A 14478-nucleotide genomic window follows, 5' to 3' on the forward strand; every position below is an offset into this window, starting at 1 on the left:
AGTTTGGGGGCACAAAATCGGGGGAAATCAACATGTGCCCTAAATTCGTGTAACTTGGAAAAGCTTCCGGTATGCTAAAATCCGGCAGAAATCAGGCTCTATTACTCAAACGAACTGTACTTGTTTGGTGTTCACAGTGATATAGTTGCATTTGCTGCCAAACAAGCTAGTGTACATTCCTACAGACGTTTCGGTGAGGCAACTTCCCGGTTAAAAATGGGGTTTCACCTAAAGAGGCCACCTACAATTCGGGCGGCAAATTCGGGGAAGGAACGGGTTTAACCCTAAAACTTCAGGCTCCAGTTATACTAAGTTGGCATGTGTCACTTATTAGCGCAGCGAACCAAACCAAATATATATTATTGAAGGGTAGTTAATATATCTGATGTCGTACCAAGGAGGAAACATGCATGTGTAGGGGCCGGTGCGTTTAGCTTAAAACCAGTTTTTACCCTCCGATTTGCATCATCGTCATTTATGATACACACACACAAAAAAAAAAAAAAGAAAGAAGAAGAAATGAAAACAAACTCTGCAAAGTGCTCATTAAGCCACCAACATGGGCACTAGAGATCGCTAAAATGCTGTACATTCAGCACAGCTGTTCCGCATCTTATGTCACAATGTAAAAAAAAATCCAACTAAAAATTTACTTTTCCGCCCGATATCACCCAATTATACCACGTTTTACTGCTTCAGAAATAAAACCTCGTTTTTACCACCCGTTTTTCAAAAAACATAAAACCCAAAAACGCAGGGCCTTATATATGTTCTTCGTAATAAAGTGTACCGTACTTTCAAGTTCTCATCATGCTTTCAATGCGCACTGCAGTATACTGTTCTACAGTCATTAAAAATTCACTCTCTTATGTAACACATCATTCAATTAAACAAGTAAACCTGCTTACTTTCACCAGATTTCATTGTAGACAAAATGGCCTCTGGAGAGCTGACAGTGACCTCAGAAAGATTGGCTATGAAGGCTTGCCCATCCTGGAATCAGAATATGGTGAGAATTTTTATTTCTTACATAATTTTAGCAACAAAAAAAAAACGAAAAAATGTTACGGAGGCATGGTCAGCTACATCTTATTTTCGATGATTAGTAGACTCTCGTTATTTCAAGCGCTCGATACTTCGTACTTTCTGTTAATTCAAACACATTGTTTGGCAAGACCGAAACTTCAAGCATGATACAATATAGAGAGGACAAGACGTGTCGTAAAGGTCGACTATACTTGGTCAATTATTTCTTTATGTTACGGCTGCATCCTGCAGACACACACAAGGAGATTTTTTATATTAATTTTTTACATTTATTTAACTTGATTTAATGCAGAAATTTTTTATTGACTTGTGGCAACCCACCATCATCTTCCATCACACTGGCATTGATTCGTACAGAAGTAATCGCCTAGAATATCATTGATCTATGGGATTCCTTCGCTTGCAAAGCTGAAACGCAGACAGTGGCAATTTGGTGTTGTTGACACAAGATTACATTACATGCCTGACATCTACCGGTTCCCCCTTGTGAGATCACAGGGTGGTAACAATGCAAAAAGGACTAACCGTTTCCCTGATCTGCAGGTTCTTGTTCTTGGCCTCGTCGAGCAGGTCATAAAGGTCTTCCTTGTATATTTCCAGGTAAGATATCCTCAGAAGATACTCACGATCAGGAACCTGCACACAACAGGAGAGGGGGGGAGGGGTCATGAATTACAAACGGAGCAACACTAAATCTTGTTTAAAATCATTGAAATAAAAAAAAAAAAGCTCTGCCCATTAAAGAAGCATTAAAATGATACCCAGCATTGGTTGCATGAATGACTGAACGAAACCCTGCTTCACTTGTGTCTTGAACGGTGTCTTGAATGGTGTCTTGTCACTGCTGAACTGCTGAACATTTATGATTAGAGCCTGAAGTTTTAGGGTTTTACCCGATTCTTCCCCGAATTTGCACCCCGAATTGAAGGCTGCCTCTTTAGGGTGAAACCAGATTTTTACCCGGCAACTTCCCCTCACTGGGTTGTCTGTAGGAATGCACTGACATACTTGTTTGGCAGCAAATGCGGTTACATCACTGTTTGTACCAAGCCAGTACAGTTAGTTTGAGTAACTGAGCCCGATTTCTCCCCGAATTTAGCGTACTGGACCTTTTTCCACCCGAATTCGCACGAATTTAGAGCACATGTTTATTTACCCGATTTTTACCCCCCGAATTTAGAAAAAAATATTTCCCGAAAACTTCAGGCTCTATTTATGATCACACATTAACAACCAGCAGCCACGTGTCAAGCTTTATAAGTTACTAAAAAGATGTAATTAAGTTACAATAACAGAAACATGAATCTGAAATCAGTCACTTGAAAAAGTTAGTAAAATAAAATGTAATTTTTGTTTAGGGTTAATCAGGTTACGTATGCAGACACACATTACAAATACTCATATCGAGCTCAGAAATTACAGCTAACTTGGTAGAAACACGTTGCAAAATGTGTGTCCCTTGAGTACAGCCAAAAACAACAAAAACATTGGGGATCACAATAGTGCTCCTTTAACAACTACAAATTCGTGACCACGCAGACATATAAAGAGTGCCCTTTACGCAGACTTACGTTTTCAATTATGCTGAAAATATTCTGGACAGTCTGCTGAACCAATCCAGGTTCATCACCACTGCCAAACATTGTGTGGGTTTTCCCAGAGGATGTCTGCCCGTACGCAAATATCGTGCCTGCAAAGTCATCATAACAGTTACCGCAGGGTAATTCCAATGGCCCTGCTAGACCCCACAGCAGGTTCGGTTCTCAAAAAATATCATGAATACCTCGCACTATCGCTTCGGATTTTCTGAAGTCATACGAAAAAATTATGAACCACTTTCAATATACGAGAAACACAAAAACAGTAGAGGAGGGAGCCAAGAGTGTGAAATTTTCCAGCGGGGCAGAGGCATGTTCGGGGAGTGCTGCTCCGTGATGTGCTATAAGATCAACGGCAAACGTGCTAGGGCGCTGACAAGCTGGTACGTCGCAAAGAGAGAATAAAACCCGAAACAGGGAGCAAACGAAGACAACACAACACGTTCTGAGAGAATGTGTTGTGTGGAGGTTTTCACATCGGGGGTGAAGGACGTGTTTGCAAAGATGCGCAACGAACGAAATAAAGGAAAAAATGCTGTTCTTTCACGAATTTTTTTTTTTCCGGACGATATGCCGAACAAATTTTTGTTCTGAAAACTGTAACGGTATCAGGTGGCCGAAGGGACCAGATGTTCTCGTTGGGACGACCTTGTAGCTTCTATAATTAAAAAGTTCATCAACAATTTTCGGGTAATTAGTCGTTCAACGGTTGAGCAATACATGGCTAAGAACGTCCGCCAGCCCAAAGATGATAGAAGCGAAAACAGGACGTCTATAGCCCTTAGTTTTTTAATGAAAAATCTGTAAAAAAAAAAAATACACTCTGTATAACTAATTACATACTTTTCCAGCCTGAAAGAAAAAGTTTGTGCAGCAGAAAGAAGCACTGCCACCACAAACCAAATGTCGTTTTGTCACATGGTGTTTCTTGTATTGTTATTTAGCGACTCAATCTTATCTAATGAATTCGACAGTAATAGAATAGTTAGGAAGCATGTGAGCTAGTGACATAGATCCACACTGAAGAGCCCTGGAGACTAGGGACATGGGATAAAGGGGGACAAACAATCAATTCAATTCGTCTGGCACAAGTGAAATACACCAGCAATTACGACGGAGGACCATTGACAAGATTCAGTAGAATTGATCAGATAGAGCACTTGGATTTTTCTAAACATAAAATCTGAGCGCAGCTTAGTTGGGCACCCTGTATAAGAGGAAAACACAGAATAATACGCATTGATAGAACTGCTGACGAAACAGAAGTAGTAAAGCACAGAGACCGTTGAAGCCCCTCATGACAGAGTCCACGATGGGATGGCAGTACTGCTCGTAGATTTCTGCGTTCGTCGTACATTGATCGAAAATGTGATCTGCAAAAAATGGGAACATCACCTGTGTCGTAATCAAGAAAGCTGGGGGCTGATTAAGGACAAGTGATGATTAAGGACAAGTTGTCGTCCTAGCACAGCTTCATTGCCAAATCAAAATCAATGCCCAATCAAAACGGAATCAACAAAAAATTATTAAGCTGGCATTCAAGTCTTTCATTACAGCAGTATTATTCCTTCCCAAGCACTGTTAGAGAGAGGAAAAAGGCAAGCAACATTCATCTGGACATTCATCAGACTGGACATCCAGATACATCACGTAAGACTAATGCTGTCATTTACTAGTTCTACCCATTTTTTTCATTCCCCTAATTATCTCTTGTGCAGAGTTAAAACCAACTCTGGGAAACAAATGCTCAGTTTCACGTCAGTCACTTTATGGAATTCGTTACCTATCCATTTGAAGGACATTCCCTCATTACATCGTTTCCGTCATGCCCTGAAGCATCGTCTCTTGATGACGGTGGCTTAGTCACAGAGCGCTAGCTCACACCTACAGCTACCCTCATTCTCATTTATTTTTATTTTTGTTCTTGTTTACTGTTCCTTATTTTCTTTATTTGTTAGTTGCTGCATATATCGCTTCAGTTGCCTGTACTCGTTGTTTTCCTTTTTTAGCCTCCTTTCCACTCTTATTCGTTTAAAGGAGTACAGAGGGCCATCCAAAAAAATTTCAGATTAAGACATCTGATGAAAGTGTGTGTGTCATTATACCGAATAGCGCGAAAGGTTTTGATGTGTGCAATTTGTTTCCCAGAAAAAAACTCACATAAACATGGCTCCGCCCGTTCACCCTTAACTCGCCACTCCAGCTATAACGAGGATGAGGAGGTATGATGGCACGTCACCGATGACGACATAAGGAGACTCGTTCTGGTTTGCCGATCAGTGGGGGTCAGCGCATTGTTCTTTTGCCGCTGTAAACCTGTTTTGTCAGTTTTCCCGGAGAATTGGGGATACAAGGAGCGCCCGAAGCTTTACCGAGCAAGGAGAAAGGCTTTATCAGAACCCCGAACAGCCGAGTAGCAGACGACAGCGGAGTAGCAGACAACATTTTTCTAGGCCAATCAGCGAGCGAGTCCTTATAGCGTCAGCGCGAGGTTCCAGGCAGACCACAGGCTGGTACTGCTCTTCACCACCGTTGCACACGGTCGCTATTTGCGGCATATTTTAAATTCAGTTTCTGCGATAATTATGACTCTGTGGTGTAAATTACTTCGCATGGTGCATCTTACTGGCAAACTTAACAGTTTTATAAGAAGAAAACTGGGTGTTAAAAATGACTTCTGTGCTACTTTAAGCCTTCTGAGTGTATCAGATCTCAACTCAGTGTTATTGCCCAGAGTGTTATTGCTTGCGTGTACTGCCCATGTTACTTGCTTCGTTTCTGTTTGTTCCATGTGTATTCTTCCTAGAAGTTGTTCCACACATTTTATTCAACCCTGGGTGACCCTCCTCTAGCTCTGCTACGGGGCCCCCATTACTATCACACTACCTTGTATCTAGCAATAAAGGATTTGATTTGGTTTGATCTGTATTGCAACAACAATAAAAAGAGAATAAAAACTTGATGTCTTGCAACCAGTTCTGGTTGGGCAGAATAAAGTGCCCAGGCAGAGCCACCTACTTCTCTACTAATGGCAAGTAGCAATCTGGATGTTTCAGATGAATCAAGGTCCCAGTTTTTTACTACTTCTGCTTTAACCTTGACGCTTCATTCTGAACATTACAGAACTGGTCACAACAAGCCATGTTTTTTATCTGTTTTTATTGTTGTAGTGCCGGCATGCCCCTTTTTAGTAATAAAAAAATGACGAGGGGGTCTCCCCGTCGGAGAGCTTAGCAAGGTTTTGGGCGTAGAATTTAACAGTTCAGTTTAATTAAATTTAGGAGAATATATAAATTATTAAATCGGCTAACAAGGTCAATTATGATAATTTTATTTATACTCTTAAATTAAATTATATTAATTGACCTCATTAGCTGATTTAATAACTAAATCATTCAATTACATTAACTTAATTAATTTAACCGACAACCTAACACAGCGAAAAACTTAAATGAAGATTTCTTTAGTGCAGCGACATAAATGACCAGAAAGACACAAGTTCAATGTAAGAAGAAAAAAAAAACTTACCAAATGTAAACAGCAACGAAGCCTTCCCATCTTTCTCCGTAAAAGTTGAGAAGATGGTGTTTTCTTGAACACCCCAACGAGAGCATTCCTTTGCAACGACCTCTCTGTAAGAGAACATAAGCAGAACATTTGAGCAGATGAGCAGCCCAGTCTTTCATTTTCCAACGGTATTGATACTCCACAAGGCCAAAACTCCAAAGCAGGCTTATTAAAGACGGAACCCACCACTCCTTTCAAGTAAAACGTAGGGTTCATTCACCAACGTGAATCCCTCCAGAGGCCAGATGTAGAGTAGCCATATCCATATATGTTGCACATTATGCATTTGCGTTATTCGTCGATCTGCAATTACTTTATGAAATATTCACTCGCAGTTTTCTCGGTTTCGGATTTTTCGACTTATACTCTTATTGCATACAGAGACTCAACTGTCGGTAGGACCAGTTCAGAATCTGTCCAAGAGACAGATACCTCTGAGAAACAACAATCAAGAAATGTCTCTTGCCTTTCTATCAGGGGCCGCACCCGTACAGCAACTTTTATGCTCGCTGATGGTGGGGACATACCTTGGAAGCTGCAATGCACAAGAAACGTGTTTACCAACATCATGATCACAAGATCGCAACCGCGCAAATGTGCCAGACAGAGAATGAAGTATATTTAGGCCAGATGACTTGGTTGGCCTTCATATCTGGTAACAAATGTCAAGGTACGGTACTGGCATTTGGGTAGCCCCACCACTGAGAGTGCAGTTCCGTTGTAGCACACCAGGGAACCGGGGTAGGCAACTCTTGCTATGTTTTGTATGGCTCCTTTCTTGTTACTGTGGCTTGTGGCTGCCAAGTATTTGGTTGGCAATTTGGCTGTTTCTTCTTAAACAAGTATGGCGAAACAATGCTTTGGGAAATCAACTTGTTGCATATCAAAAGCTGGTGTATCTAACGAAATCATGAAAGTATCAAGGTAGACGGGGCATTTTCAGCCCAAACTGTTGTAAAAGAGAACTTGCTAAGCACGACGACAATTGATCCCTTGCACTCAACTCTGGCAACTTTGGCCCATGAGTATTACACAGTACACTTTCACCCTTTCACTCTTAACCCTCTCTGAAGACCCTCTTAACATAAATGATTGAGCTGCAGCTCTCTGATAAAGGATTTGAAAACCATCTTTGAGATCTACTAGAAATTCTGTCGTTTGTAGCCAATGTTACTAGTCAGTCCATGGTAAGTGGGTGTTTCAACATTGTCCACCATGCACAAATGCACCTTATACAGTCCACTTTCGCTTCCTTGTTTCCAAACCTCACTTTAGGAGTCCATCGACCTATAAATTATTTTTCCAGGAACGCTGATCAATGGTTGGCGCAGTGGTTTATCCAGAATCCCAAGCATGGAGGGTGTTGGAAAAAATGGGGGAGGGGGGGTCATTGTTATACTTACGTCATTACAGCTTAACATATTACCAATTCACGTCCGCACTTTTGCAACTCTGCTTTACGAGAAACGGCGTACATCCAACTACATGAAGTGAAGATAAGAGATGATAAGAGAGTGTGACGGTTAACGGGGCAACGACTGGCATTCCTTGCATCGCTTCGTCCAAAAATTGAACTCTGCGAACCTATCGTCCGTCGCTCTCGAAGGGGCTTGCGTCGGGTCGCAGACGGATGTAACGCTGACGGATGCATTGGAACGCAGTAGCGCGGAACGTGCTTAACGGCAACAGAGTTCCCATAAGACAGTTTACGGCATTCCCTAAAAACCGCCAAAGTCTCATCGCCGAACGCCATGAACAGGATGGAGCAGACTTCATTATATTTCAAACAAGATGTTTTCATAAACATAATGTTCTGCCAACTTTTTTCGTGTTCAACTCGTTTTTCTGACGCATGTTTGCACTTTGCTTCTCGCTCTTCGTAGCGATACTCTCTAATCAAAATGCTGTCACTAATCCCGCCTGGCAGCCACCCATCGTTCAAGGCCGTAATTGAGCTACGGCAGTTTCGCATGGCCAATATATATTGAAAGGAGTACCGAGGGCCGTCCGAAAGATTTTCAGATTAAGACGTCTTATGAAAGTGTGTGTGTCTTTTTACCGAATGGCGCTAAAGGTTTTGATGGGTGGAATTTGTTTCCCAGAAAAAAAAACTCGCATAAAAAATGGGTCCGCGCCTTCACCCTTAACTTGCCACTCCAGGTATTAAAAGGAGGAGAAGGTATGATGCTACGTCACCGATGACGTTTATCAGGAGAACTCGTTCTGGTTTGCCAGTCAGTGGGGGTCAGCCCACCCCACCTTGTCCCTTTGCCACCACAAACTAGTTTTGCCAGATCTCCCGGAGAACTGGAGATAGAAGGACCGGCCGAATCATTACCGAGCCAGGAGAAAGGCTTTTACAGGACCCCGAACGGCAGAGTAGCAGACGACAGAGGAGTACCAGACATCATTTCTCTAGACCAATGAGCAAGCGTTCCCCTTATAACGTCAGCACGAGGTTCCAGGCCGATCTCAGGCTGGTACTGCTGCTCACGGCCGTTGCGCACAGTCACTTTTTGCGACGTACTTTAAATTCAATTTCCGCGATAATTATGACTCTGTGGTGTGAATTACTTCGCACGATGTATCTTACTGGCCTACTTAACAGTTTTATAGGAAGAAAAGATGGTGGTAAAAATGACTTCTGTGCTACTTTAAGACCGTGACTGTACCCGTCTGACAGGTACATAAGCTACCCCCCCGACTATGCAGCTGTCATTCGTTCACTTCGTCTGCGTTCTCCGAACAGTCAACTACAAGGCCGCACCGGTTCCAGCAGCTCTCAAGACCCTTGTACCTGTGCTGCACTGGGGGGACTCCCAGCATGGAACCAAAACCCTGATCAACAGTAACGTAACACTCGTGAGATCACACACAGATCACAGGAAGACAAGAAGGAAATGTCAACATTCAAAAGTGTTTGCCACATGGAATCATCCACTGTTTAAATGCGAGACCAGAGGAGCACCTGGGACAGCGACTATTCAGCTATCTCGCCATTTCATAGGCTGCTCTATCGATTTGGTTTCGTGTCTCAACGTCCCGTTTGCTCGTCGAGCCTTTTAAATTGGATGTGACAATGTACAAGGATGGGCGACGAACTGCACAGAGCCAGCATTCAGCTACAACTGCCTTGTGGCGTCCTTCAAATATGCGTGTCTATACATGCTCGTTTACCTTGTTGCCACTTGCGTGCTGTGCAGATGATTAGTGTGCTATATGCTACCTCAGTGTTATGTCATTCGTCACTGGCGAGCGATAGGAAGAAGGCTTAATCAATAGAAAGAAGGGAATAGAAATAGACGCCACCTTCCCAGTGATAAGCGTCGCGCACGTATTTGTTCTGTCACCGAAACTAGTCCGAGATAGGGCTTCTGGTCCCCTGCTCAGAGGACATGCACTGTAATATTTTGACTGCGTAGATGTTCAGATATAATCTGAATAATAAATTTTAAACCCTGCACGATAAGGTACGCTAGAACGCTCACAACAGAAGACTAATCGCATTTTTTTTTTTTTCTTTCTTTTAACGTCATCGAACTTGTATGGGTCAGACTTAATAACTGTGTTTAGGCCAACAGACACTGTGGCTTCTGTTCGGAATGGAAATACAATCACACGGAGTGAACGTCAAGTAGACGCTGTGTACGTTCTCATTCTCTCGCGTCCGCACAGGAACTATTCCAAGCTCACAGTAAACGCTTATCTGAGCAATAACATGCAGAAAACAAAACTCACCTTCACAAATCCCGAAAATGCTACAAGTATGATCACTTTTTCTGGAACATGAATTACATGACAATATGCAACGAAAGACGGAAGTTTGAAAAATGGAGCGACATGGAAAGCGACGTTTTTGTTGTTCTTTCGTTTCTTCTTTTGCAGCGACGATGGCCATGGCAACAGTGCTGCATGCTGCCCAACGGCGGCTGCTACTTGTGATGTGAAAAGGTAACTTTCAGTTTGTTGAGTTTGCGGGGAAGAAAGACACAAGACACAACGCAGGAGAAGACCAAATATTTCTTTTTTCGTACCTGCGCCAGCTTGGTTGCATTCTACTTTTATGTTTAAAGCGGATCACAATACAAGAACCTAAAACAATGCTAAAGTCCCACAAACTGTGACTGGACTGAGAGAAGGTAAAACAGGAAGTAACTCTATTAAAATTAGAATTCAGGTGAACAAGGCTTTCGAGCAGAGACTGAGCGTAGTACCATGTAATAGTATTGCGTATCGCCATGGACATTAACTTGAGTCACGTGACTTGAATATTTGAAGCACTTCGATGCAACAACGATACTCAAAGCGCTCAAAGCTTCAAACAGTAAGGTAAAGTGAATTACTTTAACTTGGAAAAAACCGCCTTGGCCTCAATTATCCGTTAACCAGTTTTCAGGAGATAAGGCATACAACAGGACTCGAAAACTTGGGCTGGCCGTCATTTCTCAAGAGTAAAGTCTACCAAAAACAAGCCGTATCCCTGTAATGTATGGGACACAGACAACAGAAGCATGACCATCTGTCGGTATTTTGCACAAGGCTGGTGTCGTTTTGGCGACAGATGCCGTTTTGAGCATGTGGACAACAGCTACCAGAGTCTGCAACCACAACGAGAACGTAAGCGTGACAGTATTCCACCATATGAACAGAAATGGGCATGTCTGCTGCATCCATTGATTGAAAGACAAAGTTGGCCAACCTGTGCCCCAGTAGTGCGGCACTACAGAGTACATTGTTGACCTTGTAAGCTGCTCTCTAACAAACTGCAATAATTTCTCTGTCATGGATGCTTGGGGCCTCTGACTTATTCGATTTAAATCCCCCCCAGATTCGGGAGGCAAAAATCGGGCGTGTGTTACTCACCAGACATCGGCAGCTTTGACCCTCGCTCACTCAGTTCTCGACTCGCTCATTCACGCTCGCTCACACGCCACCTGCTCACCTCTAGGCTCATTCACTCACTTCCAGCTCACCTCGTCGTTTGTGCTGTTTTGAGTTATTTGCTCAGTCACCCTCACGCTAATTACTTTCCACGAAGAATCAGGCATTCCGTTGCCCACGAACGAGTGCTGAGAATGCAGTGAGTTTCGACAGAGTGTATGCGTCATGGTCCATTTATGCAGCGCGGCAAGCTACGGTCCTTCTTCGTCAATGAAAGCGCGGGAGGGCAGCCATTCAGAAACAAGGGGCACATTGCGACGCATTCTGTAACGGGAGTTGACAGGTTCAGCGGGTTGCCTGGCCGTAGCGTTCGTACCGTCATACAGACACACCTCGGCAGTTTTGACTCTCGGCTCGCTCACTCATGCCGAGTTCATTGGCAAAATTGAGCATGAGTGAGGTTTGCTATTGACCCAAGCAGCAGAATACATCTTGGACCAATATTGCTAATGTCTGCCCAATATTGGACTGAGGTTGGATCAATATTGGGCCAATATCAGGCCAAGAGGTTATGCTGTTTAGAGAGTTATTTGGGTGTTATCAGGTTATTCTTGTCCCTTCTCTCCAGCAATCGTTCCACAGTTACAGGTCAATGTATTGAAAAAACGTGAATTCTTCGTGAATTGCAAGCACCACATCTTGTAGCATCAAGTGTGTTTGATGTAATTTATTGTTGCACTCGAACAATGTTTACATCGGACCTGCATCCCAGTTGCTACTAAATAGTTGTTGTAGTATGCGATAGAAATTAGAGTAGAGCATTCAACGGACTGAACTGTAAAGCGGGTTTGCGGAGCTGGGTTGCGTTCTGGTTTGACATTACGGGATTGTGCATTTGCGGGGTTTAGGTCGGGTATAGCCTGGGCCCGAGCATGTGTTACCCCACTGTTAGTTAGCCACAGTCAACCTATACAGCCCGCTATACTGGGCTGGGCTGGGCTGGGCTGGGCATGCCGGTTAGCCTATAAATTTATCGGGATGGGAAACCTAGAACTTCTTCGGGGTTTGACCGGGCCAGGGATGGAGCCGTCGTCCGGGGTTCAATAAATCGGAGGGCCAGGCCTCGGCCTAAGAATCTGACCCGTGCAGGGCTCTAATTTAGGAGGAACCGAAAGTCAGGTTTAACTTTGAACTGGTTCAAAACTGATTCGGGGAAGCGAAAAATGGGGAGGCGTCACGTTTAACCGGAACTGCGTGTCTGAGCCTCTTTTGTTCTAGTGATCCTCATTATGCAACTTTATTGGAGGCTTTGTCATTCACCTTATCAGGGGACCGATACCACTGGGTGAAACCTGGAGCCCACAATACCTCCACAGCCACCAGAGCTGCATCATTCGACTTTAACGCTACCCTCCAAACTGCCAGAGCCAGCGAACAGGGAGGGTGGTCCCGAGGAGGAGGAGGATGGGACCAGGGCCGCCACCAGAACAGCTCCTTCTCCCATGGGGGATCTTTCTTTGATTATGCACCCAAACCTGGTGGAGGCTACAGAGAGCCTTTTAAAGAGGAGCCGCGCAGTTGGGGTCAACCTCGGACGGCGTTCGGCAGTGCTGCAGCTTTTGACTTCAACAGAGCGCTGGATACTGCCAGGAGAAAGGATGCCGACCGATACGTCGCAGAGGACATGGACATGTGAGTGTGACTTCAATGTTTGAGACAGGGGCATCGGCAAGAGACTTGGTAAAGCCCCAAGATCTGTGCCGGAGTTCAATCTCCAAGGAGTGTTGGAATTTCATACAGGGGTGGGTGGGGGTGTGGCACACCTGGCTGGGCTCTTCTGGTGCGGGGTGTTAGGGGATGTGGGATGGGACGCTGTTAAAATCCGTTAATCCCCTTTTTGATGGGTTTTTTTCCTTTGGAAGTCGGAGATCTTTGGGGTGGGAGGTGTGGTAAAACACCTTCTCTAAAGAACCGAGTTGCATAGAATGGGGTGGGGCATCCATGCCACAACCCCCTTACAGGAACCTCACATGGATGCCGCATTCTTTGTCTCTATTATACTAGTATCAGCTTGTTCGCCTGTTTCTTATTTTGATAGGGTGGAAAGCCAGGGCTGGGAAACTGGAAGAAGTGGTAGCAGACGGCCATCTCAACAGGCAAGTATCTGTTTCGCATACTTTTATAACAGTTAATGCTAAGCACCCGGGGACACACACATGTCCTCGGTAAACGGCCTCGAACGTTTACATTTGAGCCCAGGCCACAGCTGGTGGTTTGCTGAATAGTCCATACAGTAGAGCCACCATATATCCAGCACTGGTCATTTATTGAAAAAAATGTGCAGAGACCAGGGGACCCAGATAAATGAAACTTGTGAGTCACCTGTTGTCAAAGAAGCGTGTGTTGATTTGGGAGGGCATAGCAAACCGTCTAATGCCATGAGTGCAAAACTATCGGACATTTGTAGAGGACGGTAACAAGATCGAGAGCATGTCATGGTGCAAGGGCCCTGCACTCCATTCATTCGGGTTCTGAGTTAGGTACAATATGTGTTCAATTTCAATTCAATTTATTCAATTTACCATATACACGGTTGAGCAAAAAGCTGGCAACTTGACAACGTGTTCAATCAGATGTCTGTCCAACACTGATCCAAGAACTCTGTGCAGCTGTGTGACTGCAGGCATCAAATCGAAAAAATAAGTCACTCCAAGTACTTCATTCACAAGTCAAATACCCAATATTCGGTTTTCCGAATATTCGTCTGTTCGGCGAATATGAACCACACCTTCCCGAAAGTGGGCTTCACCCGAAGCTTCCCTGCATGAGGTGAAGCCTGCTGTACGAAATTGCCGGTGCTGCAGGACCGACAGAGGCAGATTATTTTTTAGCTTAAGATAATGTTAGCCCAAGTTTATTGTGCATACTTTGCCTGAGGAAGTGTCTGCGTTCCTCCCATGTGCACTTTAGTGGTGCTGGCGGGAGATTTTGATGTGGTGTCTGGGAGGTTGCCTCTAAAAAGTTAATACCCTTAAATAATGCCAACAGCCCCAGGAACAAAAATGGTGTCTTAAAGATGTCCCTTACGTCCAGAATTTCAGCAGCGCAACTTCCCCAGCAAAGAAGTTAAAGGACGTTCATGGCAAAGCTGAGGCAGGATACCAATTTGTTTATTTCGCAAGTGACCTATGAATCATCAGAAACAATTAGAGCATCATCTGTGTAACATGACTCCGCCTAACACGAAATTTTAAAATCAAGATAAATATCGCGGTATGTACTCACCTGGAAAGCATGAAACACCATCATGTAACATTAAAGAGTAGGGGTTCCTCACAAAAGAAATCTGTGTGCCTCTTGTGAGAGTTAATGCCAGAAAAATTAC

The 14478-nt window shown here is 43.8% G+C and overlaps 1 protein-coding gene and 1 long non-coding RNA gene across 2 annotated transcripts in view; one reads left to right on the forward strand and one right to left on the reverse strand.

Annotated features, from left to right (window-relative positions):
- LOC135376575 (uncharacterized) overlaps nt 1-9410 on the reverse strand; it is a 46248-nt gene extending 36838 nt beyond the window's left edge. Inside the window, exons 1-7 of the mRNA XM_064609109.1 lie at nt 9390-9410; nt 6679-6747; nt 6174-6277; nt 3929-4018; nt 2619-2737; nt 1573-1683; nt 909-993 (exon numbers count right to left, since the gene is read on the reverse strand). Coding sequence (XP_064465179.1) covers nt 909-993; nt 1573-1683; nt 2619-2737; nt 3929-4018; nt 6174-6277; nt 6679-6737 — 568 coding nt within the window. The 5' untranslated portion in view covers nt 6738-6747; nt 9390-9410. The remainder of the gene's footprint in view (nt 1-908; nt 994-1572; nt 1684-2618; nt 2738-3928; nt 4019-6173; nt 6278-6678; nt 6748-9389) is intronic.
- A 1022-nt stretch (nt 9411-10432) lies between these two features.
- Nucleotides 10433-13250, forward strand: LOC135376576 (uncharacterized). The gene is made up of 4 exons (XR_010417752.1): nt 10433-10541; nt 10602-10829; nt 12422-12785; nt 13192-13250. It is a non-coding gene; the product is annotated as an uncharacterized LOC135376576 (long non-coding RNA).
- The last annotated feature ends 1228 nt before the right edge of the window (nt 13251-14478 follow it).

Source organism: Ornithodoros turicata, unplaced genomic scaffold (genome assembly GCF_037126465.1).
Source record: "Ornithodoros turicata isolate Travis unplaced genomic scaffold, ASM3712646v1 ctg00001160.1, whole genome shotgun sequence".
Classification (NCBI taxonomy): domain Eukaryota; kingdom Metazoa; phylum Arthropoda; class Arachnida; order Ixodida; family Argasidae; genus Ornithodoros; species Ornithodoros turicata.